The sequence below is a fragment of the Conger conger genome, chromosome 9 (assembly GCF_963514075.1).
Source record: "Conger conger chromosome 9, fConCon1.1, whole genome shotgun sequence".
Lineage (NCBI taxonomy): Eukaryota > Metazoa > Chordata > Actinopteri > Anguilliformes > Congridae > Conger > Conger conger.
Window position 1 is genome coordinate 508,252 of NC_083768.1, and position 24,843 is coordinate 533,094.

The following is a 24,843-nucleotide window of genomic DNA, read 5'->3' on the forward strand; positions in this document are numbered from 1 at the left end:
ACAGTGAAGCACGATGGCGCAAAAATTATAGTATGGGGATGTTTTTCATACTGCGGTGTTGGGTTCGTATACCAGGGATCATGGATCAGTTTGAATACATCAAAATACTTGGAAGAGATTATGTTGCCGTAGGAGGAAATGCCCCTGAAATGGGTGTTTCAACAAGACAACAACCAGAAACACGTAAGCGAGCAACATCTTGGTTCCAGACAAAAAGGATTGAGGTCATGGAGTGGCCAGCTCAATCCCCCGACCTCAACCCCATTGAAAACTTGTGGGGTGACATTAAAAATGCAGTTTCTGCAGGAACTGTGGAATGTAATTTGTTCATCCTGGGCTCAAATACCTGTTTCTAGGTGCCAATAGGTCATTTCAGACATCTAATGGTCAAGAGAGGAATTTCAGCAACAAACACGCTCAAACCACAACACTGTTTATCCCACCCCTTCTCTGTGAACACACTGAAGTTGAAATGCCATTGGCTGTGGAAATTAGAACCAATTTTCAACTAATGAGCTTGAATTATTGTACAGCTATACATTTTTGGTACAGAGCGCCAGCCTGTCAACTGCATATTTTGAAATCTATATTTAAGGACTATAAACACAGGTAGAGGGTGAGTCAACATGTCAGTGAGCCTTTTTCAAGGATAGGAAGGGATTTACAATGGTTTGTAACAATATTTTAACACAAAAATCTTACCTGTTTTACCTTTAACTTATCTAGCTGTGCCTGTCAGTTTTCACATGGTTAATTTGAATAAACAGTAACATGCTTTTCAGAGGCTTCCTCTGGGTATAATGTGTTTCTGGGAAAGTAGCTTCATTGTGACAGGAAGTGTGCTGTACTGCTTCCTCGAAGCAACGTGAGCGTGTGAGCGTGTGAGCGTGTGAGCGTGTGAGCGTGTGAGCGTGTGAGCGTGTGTGCGTGTGTGCGTGTGAGCGTGTGTGCGTGTGAGAAAGGGAGAGATGTTTTCTGGGTTCTCAACTTTCTCAACTAAAAAATGCTCTTCTTTTTTATCAGCTTGACAGCGTGCACATTTTCCCCTCCAGCTTCTGGTCTCTGTTTAACAGGCATGTGCTGGTCTGTAAATATGTTTATGTTCACACATCAGGAGCAAAGCACCTGTGAATACATGTTCTGGTTTGAGCCACATCAATTTTACAGATTATCTCATAACAAATGCAGTATGCAAATCAACTGGTACACCCTTTTGCTTTAACATTTAAATATCAAAATATTTTGTATATCAATGTCATAGTCTGTGGAAGACTGCAGTTCCTTAAAGAAGAATATTGTTTGTCAGTTCTGTTGTTGACCTCTAATATCAAATATCAAAGGCTTGAGAGTGGTGCGATACTCATGCAATCCACTAGGTGGCATTGCTCCCCATGGTCACGTGACCCAGTGCAGCGTTCTCTGGGCAGTCTGATTCATAGCACGTTCTGAATGTCCTGTATCTTTGTCTTCTGAAAGCACCATATGGAGATCAGATCTGAGATGTCTGTGTGTGGTTACATTGCAGGTTACCCCTGTCGTAACAGTCATTGTAAACCGTATGTAAAGGACTGTAAGAAAGGGGTTTTACTGCAAATGCAAATTACTGTTTCGGTAACTCACACACAGCATGAGACAGAAGAGCATCTAATCCAGTGAGCCCTAGAGCAAGAAAATGGGTATAATTGTCATCATGCATGTCTGGTCAGTCTGGCGGGCGGTTTAGTGCATATTAACCTTGGTTTTATAGACTGCCCTCCCTGCACTGCACTGCACACTGTAATATGATCACAAGTCGATGGCCACAGATCACCTCAGATTGGGGCCTGACATCAACCGTTTACAGAATGTTCTGGGGGGGGGGGTTGGGTTAGGGTCCCTGTGACTTTAAGAGGCTCCGCTTTACACCCAGGTGCCTTTGACCCTTGACCCCAGAGCTGCTTTTAAGCTTCAATTTGAAAAAGGCTTTCAGTTGCTTCCACAAAAAACACAGTACACCCCCCCACCCCCAAATGCACAGCTGTGTGGAAAACCCAAACCGCCTGCAGACTGAAAAACAAGTGAGCATGCAGAGAGGGGGTATCTGTGAGGGGGTCTTTCTGTCTGAAATTCGTTTCCAGTCCTTTACCGTACCTCATGGGGAACTTTCTCTTGGTGTCCAGTTATGTCTGGAGTTCAGAAGGGAGGGGGATGAATCTGTAGCTCCAGGATGTGTTGAAGCATGGACTGGATCAGGGAGGAGCAGGACTGGACCAGGGAGCAGCAGGGCTGGAGCAGGGAGGAGGAGCAGGGCTGGATCAGGGAGGAGCAGGGCTGGAGCAGGGAGGAGCAGGGCTGGAGCAGGGAGGAGCAGGGCTGGATCAGGGAGGAGCAGGGCTGGAGCAGGGAGGAGCAGGGCTGGAGCAGGGAGGAGCAGGGCTGGATCAGGGAGGAGCAGGGCTGGAGCAGGGAGGAGCAGGGCTGCCGCAGTCCACAATGTTAGAGCGGGGTCCAGGGGCACGATTTGAGTGGTCCATGAGCTCCAGAGGGTGGCAGGAAAAAGAAACAAAGGTGGATGTTAGGCACAAAATAAGATTCCCTCATGCACAGAACAGAATGCATGTACCACACATACCTACCCCGTAAGCTACGAAGGTTGTAGCTCACCCCACTGGCACCGTTGATGCATGCTCAGTGCCACCGGGCATGTGTGGATTTCTAAGTAACCACTAGCCTCATGTAGCACCCATCTCCATCACTACTGATGATGGCGCCCCACCAAGCTATAACTGATTATATGCCCGATTGTAAAGGTGCATTTTTAATCTTGATTTAAATATTGAGACTGTGTCTGACTCCCTTATACATTTTCGAAGGGTGGTCCACAGTAGTGGGGCTCTGTATGAGAAAGCTCTTCCACCCGTCAATTGAAAAAAATTTGTGGGTATTTTTGGGACTATCAGGAAGCCTGCATCTTCAGAACAGAGTGCATTGTGGGCTTACAGGATAAGCCTGCATCTTCAGAACAGTGGCATTGTGGGCTTACAGGAAGCGTGCATCTTCAGAACAGAGTGCATTGTGGGCTTACAGGATAAGCCTGCATCTTCAGAACAGCGTGCATTGTGGGCTTACAGGATAAGCCTGCATCTTCAGAACAGATTGCATTGTGGGCTTACAGGATAAAAGCAGGTTAGTTAAGTAAACTGGTGAAAGACCTGCAGAGCTTGAAAAGTTAGAAGCAGGACCTTAAAATCTGTCCTATTTTTCTTTTTATTTTATTAATATTTCATTGTTATTAATTAGATAATTCATTTTCAAGAAGGGGGACCGGAGGGTCTGCTCCAATTATCGGGGTTGCTGGCGGGGTCATGGGAGTTTGCCCATCCAGTCCACATGTGCTTTGTGGACTTTGTGGGCTTTCGACTTTGTCCCCTGGGGAACCCTACGGGGGGAACTGCGGGAGTATCGGGTACCGGGGTCATTGTTACGAGCCATCCGGTCCCTGTATAACCAAAGTGAGAGCTGTGTCCGCATCCTCGGCATAAAGTCAAGCACGTTTTCAGTGGGTGTTGGACTCCGCCAAGGTTGCCCCTTGTCACTGGTCCTGTTTGTGATATTCATGGACAGGATCTCAAGGCGCAGCCGAGGTGAGGAGAGTGTCCGGTTTGGTGACCTCAGAATTGCTTCTCTGCTTTTTGCGGATGACGTGGTTCTGCTGGCTTCATCGGACCGTGACCTTCAGCACGCACTGGAGTGGTTTGCAGCCGAGTGTGAAGCGGCCGGGATGAGAGTCAGCACCTCCAAGTCTGAGGCCATGGTTCTCTTCCGGAAAATGGTGGATTGCTCCCTCCGGGTTGGGAACGAGTCATTGCCCCAAGTGAAGGAGTTAAAGTATCTTGGGGTCTTGTTCACGAGTGAGGGTAGAAGGGAGCGTGAGATCGACAGGCGGATCGGTGCAGCGTCAGCAGTAATGCGGGCGTTGCACCGGACCGTTGTGGTGAACAGGGAGCTGAGCCGGAAGGCTAAGCTCTCGATTTACCGGTCGATCTACGTCCCAACCCTCACCTATGGTCACAAGCTTTGGGTAGTGACCGAAAGAACGAGATTGCGTATACAAGCAGCCGAAATGAGCTTCCTCCGTAGGGTGGCCAGGCTTAGAGATAGGGTGAGGAGCTCGGACATCCGGAGGGAGCTCGGAGTAGAGCCGCTGCTCCTTTGTGTCGAATTGAGGTGGTTCGGGCATCTGATCAGGATGCCTCCTGGGCTCCTCCCTTTGGAGGTTTTCCGGGCTCGTCCAACTGGGTGGAGACCCCGAGGTAGACCCAGAACCCGCTGGAGAGATTATATATCTCTCCTGGCCTGGGAACACCTCGGGATCCCCCAGGAGGAGCTGGAATGCGTTGCTGGGGAGAGGGACGCCTGGAACACCCAGCTTAGTTTACTGCCACCGCGACCTGACTCCGGATAAGCGGCTGATAATGGATGGATGGATGGATGTTATCCATTAGTATTTATTATTATTTTAATCATTATTCGTTTTTTATTGATTATTCTTTATTTATTAGTCTATCATGGGCTACATTTTTTAATCTAAAGCTCTATTGTTAATATTTAAAAAACGACACAGTAACTGACTTCTGATATAATAAGGCGACTAAATCCAGAATCTCTGCCATTTGGTTTTGTATCTATCGAGTAAGACTTTCACACTCAGAATCATCCTCCTGTCCGCCGGTATTACTAAACAGCCTCTTGCCTGTGCTTACGGTACGCTATTTACTGACGAGCCCCGGCACTGTTTGTATTGGACGGTATTTTGTACAACAGAACTTTCTCTGCTCGATGAGCTCATCGACCCTGGCCTCTCCACAGGTGATTGGTGCCACTCGCCGTCCAATCACAAAGCGTCTGTTTGCCATCGCAAAGTTGTTAACCCCATACCGGAGTCTTCTTCTGCCTTGGTCGGCTTTTAATCTACTTGAAATAACGCTCTTATTTTCCTCTGAGCTCCATTTCCTACCACACACAGATATGGACAGGCGCTCCGACCGCCAGTGGGAGGGTATAGGCTTGCCTATACGTTTAAAGGAAAACCCAGGAAAATGTTTCGCGATCATTTTGCTGCATGGCGTTTGTTGTTTGCTAAACACGAACTCGCTAGCAATACCGCCTGTCTTTTGGATAGCCTAGTCATATTGAGCTGGATGGCCGTCGTGCAACCTGGTGGTTTTACTGGTAAGTTCATTTAAAAAAATCTGTAATACGAAGTAGCCAACCGTTTTAGTGTAATTGAAAGATCCGTGATAATGGTACAATTTAAATGAACCAGTAAGTGTATTTTATCTTGGTTGAGAACGTAGCTAGCTTGTTAGCAAGCTAGCCAGCTAATTCCGCCCATGGTGTCGCGTCAATCCTTGATTTTTCTCGCAAATTTTAGAACAAAGTAACTTCTCTTCATTTTGGTATTTGAAACAAGCTAATCTGGATGCATCTGAATTATTTGGCCTATTAGATTTTTAACCAACGTTTACATTTTAACAGAAAGGAAAACTTCAACCCATCTTGTTGGACTTTTTTCAATAGGAGAACGATAGCTAGCTAGCTAGGAAGCTATTTGCCAGCAACGCAAAATGCGTAGCTACGTTGCACTGTTTCAAATAGTATTCTTTGTGAAAGCTGTCGGCTTTATTTGACTAGAGATATTCGTTCTGACAAAAAAAATGTTTACATAGTCTGATGTATCAAAGCAAATTAGCTTGGATGACGGTATAGGGATCTAGTTACGTTTATTTTTTGTATGAATTACAAGTATGGGGTTGACATATTTAGCTTGGCTTATTAAGTTATGGTTTTAACGGGATGATAGATCTGTGTCAAACATAGAATGCGGCGGTCCTTTATTTGACATTTTCTTACGTGCTCACCTAATCGCAGGTATCCATTTTATTTCCCCCGGATTGTGGTTGAAATACTGTCAGTTGTTTCGTTGTGTTTTTTTGTAGAGCTCTGCGCACGATGGGAGACCTGCTTTTTGTTTGCCGTGATCTGTGATGGTGGTGGCGCTGTGGTCCTAAACTCCACATTTAACTCGCTTAAAATAACTCGTAAAAAATATTAAAACCCTTTGATTTATGCACAGATACGTCTTTGTTGTCCCACCGATTGATATTTTACTGTAACCGACTTTTCTTTGTGTGAATTTCCTCATTATTTCGGGGATGCCCCAGAGCTACCTTTGACGCCTATGATCTAATTGTAGTTGATACAGTGTTTGAAACAGGCGGGGCTTTCTACAGTGCGAGGCGAGCCGTTTCCCTTTTCTTGAAAATCATATGTCAGGTGGAATTGGCTGTCGGTGTTGCCATTTCCCATAAATTTACTCTGCATGCAATCACAAATGTACAGTTGGAATGTAAAATACTGGATTTCGAATAGTCTTAATTTCTTGAACGTCGATGTTGAGGCGGTGCAATATAATACCGCAAATGCCAGTTTGACTTATTTTATCTCTTTCATAAGACTGATATATAATGAACCCCGTTTAAAACGCTTGTCTGTGTCCGTAGATGTCCCACATGTAGAATAGCCCCTCCCCCACACTGCGTTAGCTGCAACTCCTGCGTGCCTTAAAATCTGACCCAATTTCATTTGATGAGAACGGAGGACAACTAAAACCTATGGTCGTTATGGTCTTTGTCTGAGGGTTACGTTTTCCACAAAACAAAAACGGCCCTAATTGTCGTTTGTCTTGTTTTAGAAGGCTGATTTAATTTGCTAGGGATGGGAGGGGCCAGACTAATGTCTTTTTTTCTTTTCTTTTTTTTCTTTCTCCCTACTAACCATAGCAATTATCTGCAGTTTGTGTGCACATTTTTAAGTGGGTATACTTAGAATGATTTTAACTTGTCTTTTCAAAATTGTCACTGGACAGATACATTTGGTAATGCTGATACTCCTAAGCCTCTGGTCTGTAGACGATTGGCTGTGGTCTGTTGACCATTGTTCTCACTTAAGAATGTCTCTCTCTCGGTCTGAATGGTTTAAATGTGTTGAGTCTCTGTGTACTTGGCAGGGGGGTGTTGTGGGGGGGGGGGGTTGGGGGCTGGTGTTAGGGTGTGTTGGGAGGGTTTGGGGGGTTGGTGTTAGGGTGCCCATGAAATGAGTTTTGTCAGGAGAGAACAGCAGCAGTATGAGCATAACTGGCCCACATGCAGAGCAGGGCCTTTCTGGCATTTAGCATGAATTGGTGTCCTTGAAGGATTGAAACCCAGGACCTTCCGGCGATGAGGCGACAGTGCTATCCACTGCCCCTTTATGTGGAGGAGTCCTGCTGTGTCACAGCCTGGCCTGACACGCCCGAGGGGCTGTGTGCTGTACAGGGTCTCCCTTCACATGGGAGAACGCCAGCTTTGGAGGCTGTGAGGGCTGGCTTTTGTTCTAACCCAGCAATGAAAAGCTCCTCTGCTAGTCATCAGTCCAATCCAGGTCTTGCTGAACGGATTCAGGTGTTTTAGTGCAGAGTATGGCCTCCTTGTGGATTTTGGTCACGTGACCCCCGGTGTTGGTGCTATGTTCTGTGGTCGGTTCAGTGCCTGGAAGGCTCTGTTGGAAGAATGATTTCAGTGAAATGATACTGAATATATTTTGGTGTATAAATATAGTATATACAGTTGAGGCAAAAATTATTAGACCCCCTTGTGAAATCAGACAAAACCTTTGATTTCTCCATGGAAATGACCATTAACAACAAGTGTTTATAGTTTGTTTGTTTCCAAAATATCAAAGAGAAAATGCCCACTAAGTTTGATTAGAATATTTTATTGATGCACTGAGTTGAAACAAGAAAAGGCAAAAATGACACAGCCCCCTGGCCATTAATAGTCAATAATGTACCCTTTCTGGGCCACAACAGACAACAACCTCTTAGAGTAGTTATTCACAATGTTGGCACATGTCTCTTGAGGGATTTTGGCCCATTCTTCCATTGCAAATTGTTCTAGCTGGTCCACATTGCGTGGTTTCCGAGCATGGACATTCACTTTGAGCACCCACCACAGATTCTCAATAGATCTGGGCTCTGTGCAGGCCACTCCAGGACCTTGGTTTTGGTGTCCTTTAATAACTGTTGGACCAATTTTGAGGTATGCTTTGGATCACTGTCTTGTTGGAAGACCCAGCGATGACCTAAACCTAGATTAAGAGCAGATTTCTTCATATTATCCCTCAAAATGTCAATATAATTTTCTTTTTTCATGATGCCATGCACCCGAACAAGGCTCCCTGTGCCAGAGGCTGCAAAACAGCCCCACAGCATGATGCTCCCACCACCTTGTTTAACTGTGGGAACTGTGTTCTTGGGGTTGAAGGCCTCGCCCTTTCTTCGCCAAACATAAGCAACATCCATGTGCCCAAACAGTTCCAGTTTAGTCTCATCAGACCAAAGGACAGACTTCCAAAACTCATCTTTACCTTTCAAATGTTCACGGGCAAACCTCAGTCTGGCTCTGATGTGCCGCTCTGAGTAAAGGGGTTCTTCTGGGACGATGGCCCTGAAGCCCACCACGATGAAGAGCCCTCGCAACTGTGTTCCTAGAAACATTAACTCCAGAAGAGGCCAGGTCAACAACAATCATCTTGGCAGATGTCCGGGGCTTCTTGTTGACATCTCTGACTATTTTCCTCTCCAGAGTTCTTGAAATCTTGCGCTTTCGACCATGCCCAGGTTTGTTTCTTACATAATTTGTCACTGCCCGTTGGGCAAAGCACCCGACTCCGATGCCGACCCCTGCAGGTGGTGAGCCCACAGGGCGGCGACCCCACGTGACCGGCCGGGCCCCATGGGATAAGGACGAGCTCCCCTTCCGGGTCTGGCTCCAGCAGGGGGCCCCGGTTTCCCTTTTCCAGGCGAGGTAACTGGGTCTTTGTGTGGCCGTATCATAGGAGTCTTTGTCCGCATTCTCGGCACAAAGTCAAGCACGTTTCCGGTGGGTGTTGGACTCCGCCAAGGTTGCCCCTTGTCACCGGTCCTGTTTGTGGTATTCATGGACAGGATCTCAAGGCGCAGCCGAGGTGAGGAGAGTGTCCGGTTTGGTGACCTCAGAATCGCATCTCTGCTTTTTGCGGATGATGTGGTTCTGCTGGCTTCATCGGACCGTGACCTTCAGCACGCACTGGAGCGGTTTGCAGCCGAGTGTGAAGCGGCCGGGATGAGAGTCAGCACCTCCAAGTCCGAGGCCATGGTTCTCTGCCGGAAAACGGTGGATTGCTCCCTCCGGGTTGGGAACGGGTCTTTGCCCCAAGTGAAGGAGTTCAAGTATCTCGGGGTCTTGTTCACGAGTGAGGGTAGAAGGGAGCGTGAGATCGACAGGCGGATCGGTGCAGCGTCAGCAGTAATGCGGGCGTTGCACCGGACCGTTGTGGTGAAGAGGGAGCTGAGCCGGAAGGCGAAGCACTCGATTTACTGGTCGATCTACGTCCCAACCCTCACCTATGGTCACGAGCTTTGGGTAGTGACCGAAAGAACGAGATCGCGTATACAAGCGGCCGAAATGAGCTTCCTCCGTAGGGTGGCCGGGCTCAGCCTTAGAGATAGGGTGAGGAGCTCGGACATCCGGAGGGAGCTCGGAGTAGAGCCGCTGCTCCTTCGCGTCGAAAGGAGCCAATTGAGGTGGTTCGGGCATCTGATCAGGATGCCTCCCGGGCGCCTCCCTTTGGAGGTTTTCCGGGCTCGTCCAACTGGGCGGAGACCCCGAGGGAGACCCAGAGCCCGCTGGAGAGATTATATATCTCTCCTGGCCAGGGAACGCCTCGGGATCCCCCAGGAGGAGCTAGAATGCGTTGCTGGGGAGAGGGACGCCTGGAATACCCGTCTTTGCCTACTGCCCCCGCGACCCGACTCCGGATAAGCAGGTGATGATGGATAATTTGTCACCTTGTACTTAGCAATGATGCAACGTAGAGCTGTTCTAGACACTGTAAAACGCTTGGAAATGGCAGTATAGCCTTCCCCCTTATTATGAACCTCCACTATCTTCTTTCTGAGCTCAAGACTGATTTCCTTTGTCTTTGGCATGGTGAGTAAGAGTAGTCCCTCTCAGTGTGTTCAAGTGCCCTGTTCTTTGGAGTCCCTTAAGTAAAGCTCAATGCTGATTGAATACTCAGGTGTTGTTGGGAAGCTAATTGACTGCACAGGTGTGGTTTGAAAGCTAATTGGTTGATTGTATGTGTTTTGAAAGCAAAAATGCACATGGGGGCTAATATTTTTGACCACCCCATTTTTCACTATATTTGATATAAAGCAAGCCTAAAAATGTATTTTACATTCCAAAATGTACCAAAAGCTACTAAATAGCACTGGTGAATGTTTGATTATATCAAGCTTTAGCAATAATGCAAGCATCGGGCAGAATTTTAGGAAAATGTTCATAATTCCTGGGGGGCTAATCATTTTGGCCTCAACTGTATATTCCTCTTCTGACCATGGCTCCGCCTGTACACACCTCCTCCTGAACACGCAACGTCCTCCGGAACACGCAACCTCCTCCTGAACACGCAACCTCCTCTGCCTGCTGCTGTAGGCACAACTGTAAGCCCTGGAACTCCTGTCTCTTTAATCATTTCTGTTCTTTTAGCCTTTAGTTTTCTTCCTCCAGTTTGACATGCTTGTATCTTGCAGGCTTGGTGTGGCCAGCTGAAACACACTGAGCTCCTGCTCTCCTTACAGTCCACCTGGCTCAGCACACAGCGGCCGGTGTGGGTGCAGGCAGCAGGGTGTGTTGGGGTTAGGGTTATGCAGTGGGGTGTGTTGGGGGTTAGGGTTATGCAGTGGGGTGTGTTGGGGGTTAGGGTTATGCAGTGGGGTGTGTTGGGGTTAGGGTTATGCAGTGGGGTGTGTTGGGGGGTTAGGGTTATGCAGTGGGGTGTGTTGGGGGGTTAGGGTTATGTAGTGGGGTGTGTTGGGGGGTTAGGGTTATGTAGTGGGGTGTGTTGGGGGGTTAGGGTTATGTAGTGGCCGGTGTGGGTGTAGGCGTTTGTCATGGGCTCTGTCCAGGCCAGTTTGTGAACTTCACTTAGAAACCTCACCTTGAGCAAACCCTTCGGAGTCCTGGGGCCTCGTTTATAACCGCTATGTACGCCACTTTCTAAGCATAAATTGGGATTTATGAAAGCTTAAAAAATACGGAAACTTTAACCCATGCGTACACATTATGGAGCCAGAGGGAAATAGCGACCCTGCACTCCCCCGACAAAGTGTAGAACAATGTGCTTTTACGGAAGTCTCTACATATTTCTGGGTGCATCATCATGCTCACGCCCACATACTATGAAAACCCAGCCCACAAAATCTGGCCCCATCCAGATCCAGAAATTGGAGATGGCAGGGAACTTTAATTCCCCCAGTTATGCAAAATATTTAGCCAAATTTGTGTGCCGTTATAATCATGCATAGCATCCTACCCAGATTGTGAAATGTAATGTATATTTGTTTGTACATAAACCAACCAACTCTAAATAAGCATGGCCGTTATTTCAGCACTAGTGATTGTGAACACTGAACAATAACTTAATATGAAGCGCCATATAGGCTAGGCTACGGAATGTTTCTGAATTGGCGTATGTGAGATGCAACTGAGTAGGCTATTGCCTAACATAAGCTGTTCAGATCTGACGCATTGGAATTCTGGGATTGCAGCAAATAATTATGTTTGTTTAGATTTTTACTTTCATCCAATGTTGTTGGTGATATATGAATTGGTGTCTCAAGATGAACTGTAATTTATGGGAATCATCAAGAACCCTGATCCAATAGCTCAGAGTCTGGTCATTATTGAACTCCACCCATTTATTCCCCGAATCGGCATAGATGGAAATGTTTAGACTGATATAAGGTGATATTGCTATGCGTTTGATTACTCAGATTTTGCTGATGCTTAATGCATACCATAATAATGCCATTCAATGTAGTTTGAAGCCAGATTTACCTTTACAGTCACTTTAAACCGAAACAGCCGGAGTGTTGCATTCCTCTTGCATTAGTACATAGCTCTCGATTTTCTTTGTGTTCGTGTAGTCTAGTGGCAGGCTCGTCCTGTGACGGGGTGAGTGACAGCCAGTCAAACTCCACATGCAGGCCGCACGCACCTCCCCAACCAGCAGGGGTCGCTGGTGTATGACAACATCTTCTGGTGAGATCTTACATTGGAAATATAGATTATATTTCGGGTAATATTAGGCCTCAATGTTCAGCTCCAAAAAGTCTTGTACTAAACAAAACTAGCCTGGGTAGAACTCATTGCAGTCTGGAGATTCATAATGTCCTGAAGCAATGACAGTGGGAAATCACTCTCCCTCTGTTTGTGTTCATTACATTACATTACATTATTGGCATTTGGCAGACGCTCTTATCCAGAGCGACGTACAGTTGATTAGACTAAGCAGGAGACAATCCTCCCGCCTTGCTCAAGGGCCCAACAGCTGTGCGGATCTTATTGTTGCTACACCGGGATTAGAACCACCAACCTTGCGTGTCCCAGTCATTTACCTTAACCACTACGCTACAGGCCGCCCTGTTCAGAAGGGCTTTAGTTACTATGCCTCATTTATAGCCCCTTTCCATCTCTCTCCACTGCAGCCATGGAGCGGAGCGTTCTCATTGAACTCCTGCATTTTTGGACAGACGGGGGAACCATGGGAGGGCCAGTCTGCTCCAGGAGGAATCGGTACGTCACTTGTTCCTGTGTTCTATGCTGCTGGGCATCTGCTTGTTTGGGTGGGAATAGTCTGATCTACTTCCTGTTATGCTTGTTTGAGCCTGCACTGACCGTTCTGCACACTTACTATTGAGAATAGTTTTTCTGACCAACATTGAAGAGAATATAGTTATATAAGCATGCATTTATTATGAGACCACTACAAGTGACAAACACCAGGCCTGGGGGACCATAGTGTCTGCAGGTTTAACTCCAGTCCTGGAGGGGCCGCAGGGTCTGCAGGTTTTATTAATTTTAAAAATCCACACCTTTATCCAGGGGTGTTAATTGGAAGCCGATTGAAAGGAGACCAGGCACTGTGGCTCCACTGCTTTAACCCCTGCATTTGGCCGTGATGAGTTAGCAAAGGAGGTTGGTTTCAGGTTAGATTTTTGTATCAAATAGATGGTTTGATTTTGGATGTGTGTGTCTGTGTGTGTGTACATAAAATATGTAATGAATCTGAGGCTTGTAGCCATTAACTATTTATTTGGTTATAAAAATGCTAAACATTCTATTTGAAAGGATTTCTTAATGTTTAGCCAACCGTAATCCTGTGGTGGTCCCAAATGAGTCCTGGGCACCTGCTCTTGGATGACCTCTTGAGAGAAAATTGATTTGTTTGGTTATAAGAAGTAGAAGGAAAGAAGAGAAAGAATATGTGCATCTCGACTGTTGGTGGTGGCCCACTGTGTTGGATATCTTTTTCTCCTTCATAATCTTTGCTGTCCACATCCAGGAAGCAAATCATGTCAAATTCTGGACAACAGGAAGTGTATCATCCTTCAATTTTTCAATATTTTTTAGGTTGTAGGTTTTAGGTTGTAATGTTGTAATTATTTAGTATCATGTTGTGGACTAAATTCTGCTGTCTAAATAGTGTAGACTTTAACTGGTCCTGAAGATGTTATCAAAGACTAAATATGTTTAAGTCTGAATGTTGGACTGCCTCTGAACTTTGTTGTTTATTTATGTATTTGGAAATTACTAACTGCACCAAATGCAAGTTTCCTATATTTAGGGAACCATAATTGAGTGGCATGGTTCTTTCAATGATCTGTACACTTGAGCTTCTGTAAGAATGTTGAAAGGGCACCAACGGGTTCTTTTTATTTGGGCTGCACTGTTGTTTTTGGTAATAGCTTTGTTTCGATGATTGACACACAAATTAAATGTCCCGTGCAACGCTAAATTATACCAGAAGAGGGCATCGTTTTCAAAGGATGGGCAATTACAACCTGTTTCTTGGACGTAATTTTGTCTGATGCTTGTTGGCAGAAACGAAATTATATATTGGTTTTTAAAATTTTCAAACTACAATTCTATCTATATGGGAATATTGTTAAATTTATCCTGTAATTGAGTCAGGTGGATTACCACAATTACCGGAGATTAAATATGCTCACAACCTAATTGGCTTGTCTGTAAGTGTATACTACAGCAAGATGCATTTATAGTATCACGTAGCAAGCGAAACTTTCAAGAAGGTAGCCATGTCCCGTTATTCTACTGGCAGCTGTCCGTTTGGCCATCAAGTTTGCAATTTGTGTCAACGCGCATTTTAATTTGACAGCCACGCCAGATTTATTTGTTCATTGGGGGAATTCAATCTCTGAAAAACAGTTAAATATTTCAATTTGAAAAGACTTTGGCGGCCGGGGCGTCTGTGCTCACTGTCAGCAGAGCCGGACTGTTTATGAATTTGATGGTAGTGAACGAGCCTGGTTCTGTTCGTGGGAGGCGCGCCCCTCCCCCAGCGCCGCGAACGCGCACGCGCGCGGGACCGTGTGGGAATGGCTGTTGTGTTATCGGGGGTTGGGCCGCTAGGAGCGAACGGAGAGTAGAGAGTTTTTAATGTCCGCCATGTTGGCCATGGCGTATTGAACCGGGGAGAGTAAGCGGAGTGACTGAAAAAAGAGACCGAGAGAGAGCGACCAAGATCCGGGCCTTCCCGGCTCCGTTCGCCTTCGCCATTTATACATATTTTTATCAATCGATCAATAGACTCCTGGAGAACGCAACAGACCCATCCATGAGAAATGAAACGGGATCAGTTGTGAATTTTAGGGGATCGGATAGATTTATGCTGCATCTCGAATTATAAAAATGAGTAAATTGTCGTTTCGGGCACGGGCGCTGGACGCTTCCAAGCCACTACCCGTCTTCCGCTGCGAGGACTTACCCGACCTGCACGAATATGCCTCTATTAACCGGGCAGTACCGCAGATGCCGACTGGAATGGAGAAAGAGGAGGAATCGGTACGTTATACAGTTCAAAAGCCTGCATTTATTGATATCGCCACATTTTCACGATATGAGGGGCGCCCCTCTTGTCTGCGCAAGTTTGCACAAAATGGCCGCCATTTCTTCATGTTCCAGAAAGACTGCTAGTTTGCCGTTTTGTCGCCGTGCTACGTCGAATTAAATGTCATTTTCTGAAATATAAGACTGCACTGGTTCCATTTCATGTACTTCGGACTGGTTGTAGCCATTTGCGTTGCGTAGAACTGGTTTTCAAAGTACAAAGGAGTCACGTGACCACGGTCGAATCCGCCATTTTGTTGCCTTTCTTTTTGCTTTGGGATGGGCCTTGTGTTTGTGCAGGTGCAATGAAGCGAGGGCAGGGGGCGCTCATGAGTTTAATGTCCGAGTGCATCTGCGATGACAGCTAGCTGCAGTTGCTTTGGGTAGCGCACGTGTCTGTAGTAAATGCCTGCTCAATCACAAACTATATTTTTAAGTTAAGGGTGTATTTCTAGTTTACCCCTTTAGAATATGTTCTAGTTTTGTTAGCTAACAGTTGTCATTCAAATAAGCAGGAGTGGAAAGCTTAACGTTGCTCGGATAGCGGCAAGTTTATCTACGTTAGCTCGCTAATGTTAGCTAGTCTAGAGCTAGATGCTCTTATCCCAATGCTTGGTAACTCACTTCTGTGTGTTATTAGCTATAGCTATAGCTGTTAGATAGCATCCCGTCATATCTAGCTAGCCAATTGACTAGCTAACTTGTGACAGTGTAGCTAGCTTGCCAGATCAGTCGACATGCGTGTTTAGATATAGCTCCAGCTAACTGGCTAACAACTTACTGTTTATGCCTTAACCTTATACGTAACCTTATTTGTGGACAATTGGTAAACTGACTTGAATAATATTTTTTTTAAACGAAAGCAAGTTGTGCCATGTGGTCGCGCTGTAATTCTGGATAGCCTGCCTGAAAATGGCTCGGACCACTTTATCGCCTTATGCTTAAGTAAGGCTAACTTAGCTAGCTCGCTACCTAGTTCACTCAGGACATTTATTTTTTGCGGTTAGTTTTTGTTCGTTTTCATTTATTTTTCCTTTGAAGCATGCATTCGAATATGCGTAGGGTCTAATGTCACGCGATGTTAATAGCTACCGTTTCTAGTCTTAAAATTTGTGCGTTCGTGGAGATTCAGAAGAAGGGTTGAAAGGGGGGTGGGGTCTGATAGACTGAGTGTTCAGACCGATGAACTTTCTAATTGGACCTTCCGAAGCATTTACGTGACTGCTTGCGCCCTGGTGCAAACGAACCCAGTGACCTGTCACTTTCCCACGGGTACTCTACTGCCATGTGGCCCGGTGTGCTCCATAACGTGTCAGAAACATGTACCATTCTAATCATTCTCCTTTCCCATTTATTACCAACAGAACACCTTACCCATTGTCCAAATAAACATTCTCATCAAATGGCCTCACTGCCTTCAAATATTACACCATATTCCCTGCTAGTGAAATCAGTAGTGACTGAACCATATTACATAGTGGTTGACCAGATTTACATTAGTTCAGGATTGCTTTTAGGTTGTTGTCAAACAACTCTAATTGGCATAAGATGGCCAAAATGCCAACCTCCTGGTTTTCAAATGTGTAGTTAATGTTAAAGGGACATGGGGTTCAGGTCATGGGGACTAATCCTATTTTTAGAATAAGTGCTCTTTATTGTGCCTTGTCCAAGGCTGAATTTGCTGTGTTCAGTGGTCCAGCATTTAGTGCCCAACAGGACAGACACTGCTGATGTGCCACTCTGCTCGTAATTCTCACATTTTATGTCCCTCTGCATATTAACAGCACAGGTGAATCTTTCCTGTTCTGTGCCATAACCAGTCCCTTATTTACCCCCCCGGTCTTCTGTCACTGTGCAGTTTCACAGAAAGAAGCATTTTAAGCTTTTAAATAGTTGGTTCCTGTGCAACAGTAGACCTGTGTTGGGCACAGGCTCCCCTGTAGACCTGTGTTGGGCACAGGCTCCCCTGTAGACCTGTGTTGGGCACAGGCTCCCCTGTAGACCTGTGTTGGGCACAGGCTCCCCTGTAGACCTGTGTTGGGCACAGGCTCCCCTGTAGACCTGTGTTGGGCACAGGCTCCCCTGTAGACCTGTGTTGGGCACAGGCTCCCCTGTAGACCTGTGTTGGGCACAGGCTCCCCTGTAGACCTGTGTTGGGCACAGGCTCCCCTGTAGACCTGTGTTGGGCACAGGCTCCCCTGTAGACCTGTGTTGGGCACAGGCTCCCCTGTAGACCTGTGTTGGGCACAGGCTCCCCTGTAGACCTGTGTTGGGCACAGGCTCCCCTGTAGACCTGTGTTGAGCACAGACTCCCCTGTAGACCTGTGTTGGGCACAGGCTCCCCTGTAGACCTGTGTTGGGCACAGGCTCCCCTGTAGACCTGTGTTGGGCACAGACTCCCCTGTAGACCTGTGTTGGGCACAGACTCCCCTGTAGACCTGTGTTGGGCACAGGCTCCCCTGTAGACCTGTGTTGGGCACAGGCTCCCCTGTAGACCTGTGTTGGGCACAGACTCCCCTGTAGACCTGTGTTGGGCACAGGCTCCCCTGTAGACCTGTGTTGAGCACAGGCTCCCCTGTAGACCTGTGTTGGGCACAGACTCCCCTGTAGACCTGTGTTGGGCACAGGCTCCCCTGTAGACCCGTGTTAGGCACAGGCTCCCCTGTAGACTGTCAGTGGGCCACCTGTTGCAGCTGCCCCAGTACAGGAGAATGGGGCAGGCTTTGTTCTGACCAGGGTCTTTGGAGGGGTTTGCCTTTTGGTCAGTATATTTTAATGACTGTAATTGTTGATGCGAGACAGATCGCAGCCGGCCAGACCGGTTAATTCAGTTCTGCTGGTCCTAGTTCCCAGCTGTAAAGGGCGGTTTGCGTTTTACCGCTCAGGAAAGCCCACATGGTTTAATGTTACTTTAGTTGTTTTTATTTTGGCAGGTGTGCTTCTATTTAAGTGGTGCACAGATCGCGCCAATTTTGATCTGATGCAGAACTGACAGTTTCTTTGAATTTATAGGTCTTGCTGTTCTTGGTTTCTCGCTTTAGTAGTCCTTGCTGCCGCACTTAAAGGAACTTTAACAGTGTGGTGATTATAGTCGTCTCATGGGTACTCAGTAGGTGGCTGTAAAGATGAGTTGAGTGACATTGTAATATTATTTAAGGTATAACATTTATCATGTAGGGTTCCCAGCCCTGGTTCAGGAGTAACTCAGTCTATTCTGCTTTTCTATCCAACCTTGATTGCAATTCCTGAATTATGAATGATAATGTTAAACCTGGTGTTGAAATCAGATTCAGGACAAATAAACCTCTCCAGTTTCAGGACGGAACCTCACACCATAATTTCAGTAACTGTAATTGGGAAATACCAATGTTATGGATGTGCCATTCGGACACAAGATGACAAATAAAATCCCTCAGAAAATTACTCTTCTTGCATGATAAAATATGGTAATGCATGTTATCATAGCACCCATTTGGCTGTGGGGAAAGGGGGAGGGGAATGATATATGACAAATAACTTGCGTTATGGATGTGATGTAAAAAGGTATTTTGGGAAGACTATACACTATATAAATTCTGTGAATTTCGAAGTCTAATGCAGGAGGATTGGCTGAACATAAAAATACCAATTTTGAAAATATTTATTTCTCAGAAAAATCGAAGGAGATACCAGCGTTATGGATGTGACGCCATTGCGTTCCATTGCGTTATGGACACGTCTGAAATGCACATTGTTGGACAATCTACTTCCCAATCAAATTTTATCATAACACATTTGTTGTCATCTGAAATGGTTTTGAATGTTTTCAAGATGGTGGCCAAATAGCATTGATTTCAATAGTAATGGGACTAATAAATACATTTTTAAGCATTTTCCTGTTGGTCTACTTTTTTTTATCAGATTTGAAAATGGTCACAATTTTACTGTTTGGGACATAAGTTTATTTGGGAAATTAGTAAGTTTATTTTTAATGCTCAGGTTGACATTACTGCCCAGTTAAGAGAAGCAGTGTGGATGGTCTCTTCAGCTCCGGACTGGTTTGGGAACCGCTGCGCTTTAAAGTTTAAAGGTCCAGTGCACTGATTTCATGTCTGCATCCCATGATTTTATGAAATTTGTACAGTGCTGTTTATTGCGTCTTCCATTCCAGACACGATTATAAATGGTGATTTAGGCAAACACTCAGGAAATTGGACATGGCCTGGTTGTCTGATGTACACAACACAATATCTCAGATATGAAGCCAACTTTGTGGAGGTGATCGATTGCCAAACTCCTTGGAGGATATTTGAAGTCTTGTTTAGTTGAGACCTCGCCTCTGCTAAATCATCTTGCCAGTTAATTCAGTCGTACTGTTAAAATATCCACTGACCGTACAATGTAGTCAATTAAATGTGTAGTGCCCGGTGAACCTCATTGACCCATGATTGCATCTATACTGAAGCTCTCATTGTCCACTGTAGTATTAGTTTTGAGCTGAAGAGTTGTTCTGAATGAATTTGGCAGTAGTTTCTGAACTCACAGATGTTTACTGGGTGACGGAACTGTACACACAGGGATTAAGTTTCCAGAGCCTTCTGCTCCAGGAGAGGTTTGAGTGATTGCATCACACCCATCCGTGTGACCGCGCATCGTGGGCAGCTGAACAGTCAGCAGTCAGTCAGTCGCAGCTCAGCAATTGGGGGTTAGGCGTCTTGCTCAGGGACACTGATGCGCCCGAGGTGGGTTCAAACCAGCACCTCTCCGACTGCCAGACGACTGTTCTTGCCTCCTGAACCAGTGTCTGTCTGTGTGTGAGACTCCTGGTTATGTGAATTAGCGGTTTGGCGGTACAGTACAGACTGTTGAGGGATCAGCTCCTGTATATATTCATTTATCAAGACCTATACACCAGCAAGACCCCTACGTTCCCCTCGCAACACCTGCTCTTCTCGGTCACCACTGCTGTCTGTCCTGGTCCCACGGTGGTGGAATGACCTTCCTGTGGATGTCAGAACAGCAGAGTCTCTGACCACTTTCAAACCCAGACTGAAGACTCATCTCTTCAGGCTGCACCTTTCCCTCCCTACCTCACCACTATGATTGGCCTAGTATATGCCATAGATTATAATGGCACTTATATATAGTCATATATTGATATTGTTGTAATGTATTAGATATTGTATTGATGTATTCGGGGTATTCTAGCTGCCGACCATCGTATGCTATTTCTGAAGTTGATGTATTCTTCAAGGGTTCCAATTGTATCTGTTTGGTCACGCTAGGACTCAGAACCGCACTGTCCTCTCGGGTCCTCTTCACACTTGTTCCTGTGTTCAATTTGCACTTCGTTGCACGTCGCTCTGGATAAGAGCGTCTGCTAAATGCCTGTAATGTAATGTGAAAGGTGACCTCGTGACCCCTGCGCTCCAGCTGTGTGGAGCGGTGTCTGGGCTGTGCTGCATCCCATTGCATCACTCCGCTGCTCGGAGAACGGGGTAGTTGTAGAAAATGAATCTGTCGTTTCGGCAGAGGTAAAGTGGATTTGGGTCGTTTGCACTCCTTTAGAAAGGCTTAGCTCGATGGCAGGTTGCACCCTGGGAAGCCAGAGCGTGCTCAGATGGGTTGGGATCTGGATCGTGGTGCTCCTGGGGACAGTCTGACATTTCTGCGACCTCAAGGACATTTTTATTAACTTTGCGGATTGTTTCAGTGGCTGTGCCCACTGTGCACTCTTGCTGGCTCTTGGTGCTCCAGGAGTGGGTCGTGGATGAACCTGGGCTGTCCCTCATACTAACCGATAATATGACCTCCTGGAGAATCTTCCTTTCCACCATCTGCACAGTATTCAGCAGCGCCATCATGAGCTTGCCCAATCTCAGGGCTTTGATTTACACCCGAGAACCTTACAGATGTCCCTTTACACTGAGTGTGGCTTTTGTGCAGGCGTAAAAATTAATGTGTGTTTTAGCAGCAAAAATAATTTTCATTTAAGCTGGTAATGTTTTTGCTGGAGCTGTTTTGAGTATTTTTCATTAAAGTGACCCTTAATGGAAAAGTGTGGAGCTGAATTAGGTTGTGTATAATTCAGGAATGCATGACTGCTCTTTCTGAATCAGTCCACAGTGGCATTATTGTCTCATTAACATCAGAAACGAGCCACGTTCCTGGCCTGCTCTGGATTCCCCCGCTGCTGCTGCTGCGGTTTGGACTTTAATGGATTTCCACTCAAACCTCTGTGAGGGAAGAAGGCTTCTCAGGTGCGCTCTGTCGCATAAGCACGCACCTGTCTCCGCGTTGAGTGTGACTGGTTTGTACCGCAATTATTCTTGATTATTCAGGAATCCTTTCAGACCCTGCAAATCTCATGCTGTGCTAGAGGATGTATATGGTGCTGTATTGCGTGTAGAGGACTTGTAGGGTGCTGTATTTCTTATAGAGGATGTGTAGGGTGCTGTTTCTTATAGAGGATGTATAGGGTGCTGTTTCATATAGAGGAGTGTAGGGTGCTGTATTTCATATAGAGGATGTGTATGGTGCTGTGTTTCATATAGCAGATGTCTTCGCTTTAAGGAATCACATAAGGAATCATAGCTTTGAATTATGTTGTGTACAATACATGTTCAATGTATTCTACTCGTATGGTTAGTAAGTGAGTTATGGGAAAGGTTTTGGTCTGTGTACCCCGGGATGGAGACTGTTGAGTCTGCCTGGTGTGGTGGGGCAGTCTGTGGTCAAGTGGCTAAGGTGCTTGACTCGGACCCGGAAGCGTGTTAGTTCAAGCCCCGGTGTCGGCTGATCTGCACAGCTTTGGGCCCTTGAGCAAGGCCCTTAACCCTGCATTGCTGCAGGGGGGGGTCGGCCCCTGCTTAGTCTAGTGAAGTCGCTTTGGATGAAAGCATCAGCTAAAGAACACCTTTTTATTATTATAGCGGCGCTTTTTGGATTCACCTTTAACACGGCTGGCTGTGGTCCATACATGCTCATGCCTGTGCTCAATCTTCATACTTTTTGCATTTCTTTTCAGATTAATATTTTCAGTGCATTTCATCCTGTTAGTCTCTGAAGACTGGTTATGGTGCATTGCAGTGCTGTTTTTTCACTCTCTAGGTCTTTGCTTGTATTCTTCAAATATTAATTGTTAGAATCCAGATAGGTTTTGCACTGCGCTTCAGATTAAATACCGGATGAATTAAATGCATGCCTTCAATAGTAACTCAAGCTTGACTGCTTTCGCCAGAGACTGAAAAAAGGTTTCATCTAAAGCAAACGGTGTCACCTGTCTGAACCATGAAATAGCTTTTCATTCACGAGACAGAGCATTTGCGCGCTCGGATGTGAGGCTGCATGTTTTGTTTTTAGTCATGTTGCTATTGGCTGCTTCTGCTCGTATTGTTGGTTATAAAAGCCTGTGTCCATGCTGGGGGTTACAGTGTGCCAGGGCTCTGCAGCAAGGGCTCTCTGAACCTTAGCCCTACCGGCTAACCCCTCTCTGAACCTTAGCCCTACCGGCTAACCCCTCTCTGAACCTTAGCCCTACCGGCTAACCCCTCTCTGAACCTTAGCCCTACCGGCTAACCCCTCTCTGAACCTTAGCCCTACCGGCTAACCCCTCTCTGAACCTTAGCCCTACCGGCTAACCATTACATTACATAACATTACATTACATTACATAACCCCTCTCTGAACCTTAGCCCTACCGGCTAACCCCTCTCTGAACCTTAGCCCTACCGGCTAACCCTCTCTGAACCTTAGCCCTACCGGCTAACCCCTCTCTGAACCTTAGCCCTACCGGCTAACCCTCTCTGAACCTTAGCCCTACCGGCTAACCCCTCTCTGAACCTTAGCCCTACCGGCTAACCCCTCTCTGAACCTTAGCCCTACCGGCTAACCATTACATTACATAACATTACATTACATTACATAACCCCTCTCTGAACCTTAGCCCTACCGGCTAACCCCTCTCTGAACCTTAGCCCTACTGGCTAACCCTCTCTGAACCTTAGCCCTACCGGCTAACCCCTCTCTGAACCTTAGCCCTACCGGCTAACCCCTCTCTGAACCTTAGCCCTACCGGCTAACCCCTCTCTGAACCTTAGCCCTACCGGCTAACCCCTCTCTGAACCTTAGCCCTACCGGCTAACCCCTCTCTGAACCTTAGCCCTACCGGCTAACCCCTCTCTGAACCTTAGCCCTACCGGCTAACCCCTCTCTGAACCTTAGCCCTATGGGCTTTAACTCCAGTCCTGGGGGGCCGCAGTGTCTGCAGGTTTTATGCCTGGGAAATGAGGCCCATTGGCTACAGTCCACAGACAGTTAAATGTTGCACTTAAATGGTCAAATTATTCCATTCTCAACAGATCCTCCTCCTTAAGAGAAGGGGTTTAAGCTATGTAGGCATTTTGTTAAATCTTTGCTGTCAGGCAGCTGGAAAGCAAGTTGCTATTGAAAGCAAAAAGGAACCTGATGGGGAAAGAATGATTTAATTTTTACCAATTGCATTTTCAGTGAGTCTGGATTGACGATGCCTTGGAAGTTTTGGAAGTTTACAGGGGGCAACACCCTTATTGGTACTTTCTGTGTGTTTGTTTCCATGTTGTAAAAAGAAGGCATGATGTGAAGAGGGAGTGAAAAAGCAGGGAGGGGCTCAACCCCAGGGCTGGGCCTACTTCTCCAGGTTATTCTTCTCATTCTGCACATTTGTGGAATAATTTTATTTGCGTGACTTGAAAGCCCTGTCCATTTTTAAATGTGCTACATGCTGTGTGAGTGGAACCAATAGTGGCAAAGAGAAGAATATGGTGTCTTTGATGTATGGTGTCTGTCCTGCAAGGAAAGTTGTATAACTAGGCCACCATTCAGCAGCTGTGTTCATTAGTGTCTGGAAGTGTTGCAGTAAAACGGGCACCGGGGTGGTGCAGAGGTATTCATGAGCACCTGGTTGCCATGCGGAGCACCTGGTTGCCATAGCTGTAGAAACGCGTGTGCAGGAGATGCTAAACCTGGTGTGAGTTATGGCTTCTGTAAGGGCCGTAGTCATGGCGATTCTACTGGTATCTGATTTCAATGTAAACACTCCAGCATGCACCGTCTCCTGTCACCGGCCTTCTGCTGACAGATCCATCCCATAATGTGCACGTGGCAGCCACAGGATACTGCATTTCTCATGGCTGGTATGCAGTCCGAACACTTTTTCAGTAATGTGATCCGCGGGTTGTAAATCCTGTGAACACACTTGGATGTATGTCTGATGTATGTTTGCGTGTGTATTTGAACGGGTTTCAGGTACATGATTGTGCAGATGTCCAGCGTGCAGGTGTGTGTGAGCGCGGGTGTGTGAGAGCGTGTGTGAGAGAGCGGGTGTGTGTGAGCGCGGGTGTGAGAGAGAGCGGGTGTGAGAGCGGGCGTGTGAGGGGTGTGAGAGAGAGCGGGTGTGAGTGAGAGAGCGGGTGTGTGTGAGAGAGCGGGTGTGTGTGAGAGAGCGGGTGTGAGAGAGCGGGTGTGAGAGAGCGGGTGTGAGAGAGCGGGTGTGAGAGAGCGGGTGTGAGAGAGCGGGTGAGAGAGCGGGTGTGTGTGAGAGAGCGGGTGTGTGTGTGAGAGAGCGGGTGTGTGTGTGAGAGAGCGGGTGTGTGTGTGAGAGAGCGGGTGTGTGTGAGAGAGAGCGGGCGCGTGAGAGAGCGGGCGTGTGAGAGAGAGCGTGTGTGTGTGAGAGAGAGCGGGTGAGAGCGGGTGTGTGTGTGAGAGAGAGCGGGTGTGTGTGAGAGAGAGCGGGTGTGTGTGAGAGAGAGCGTGTGTGTGTGAGAGAGAGCGGGTGAGAGCGGGTGTGTGTGTGAGA

The 24,843-nt window shown here is 46.6% G+C and overlaps 1 protein-coding gene across 4 annotated transcripts in view; it reads left to right on the plus strand.

The window, feature by feature from the left end:
- Positions 1–4,905: 4,905 nt before the first annotated feature.
- The window catches only part of LOC133137194 (enhancer of polycomb homolog 1-like), a 39,879-nt gene continuing 19,941 nt past the window's right edge, over positions 4,906–24,843 (plus strand). For 2 of the 4 annotated variants that reach the window (XM_061255300.1, XM_061255301.1), the window contains exon 1: positions 14,541–14,984. In XM_061255300.1, coding sequence (XP_061111284.1) covers positions 14,832–14,984 — 153 coding nt within the window. In that variant the 5' untranslated portion in view covers positions 14,541–14,831. Of the gene's footprint in view, positions 5,212–12,607; positions 12,696–14,540; positions 14,985–24,843 lie in introns of those variants that run through there. The other 2 variants (XM_061255302.1, XM_061255303.1) reach the window with 2 other exon arrangements.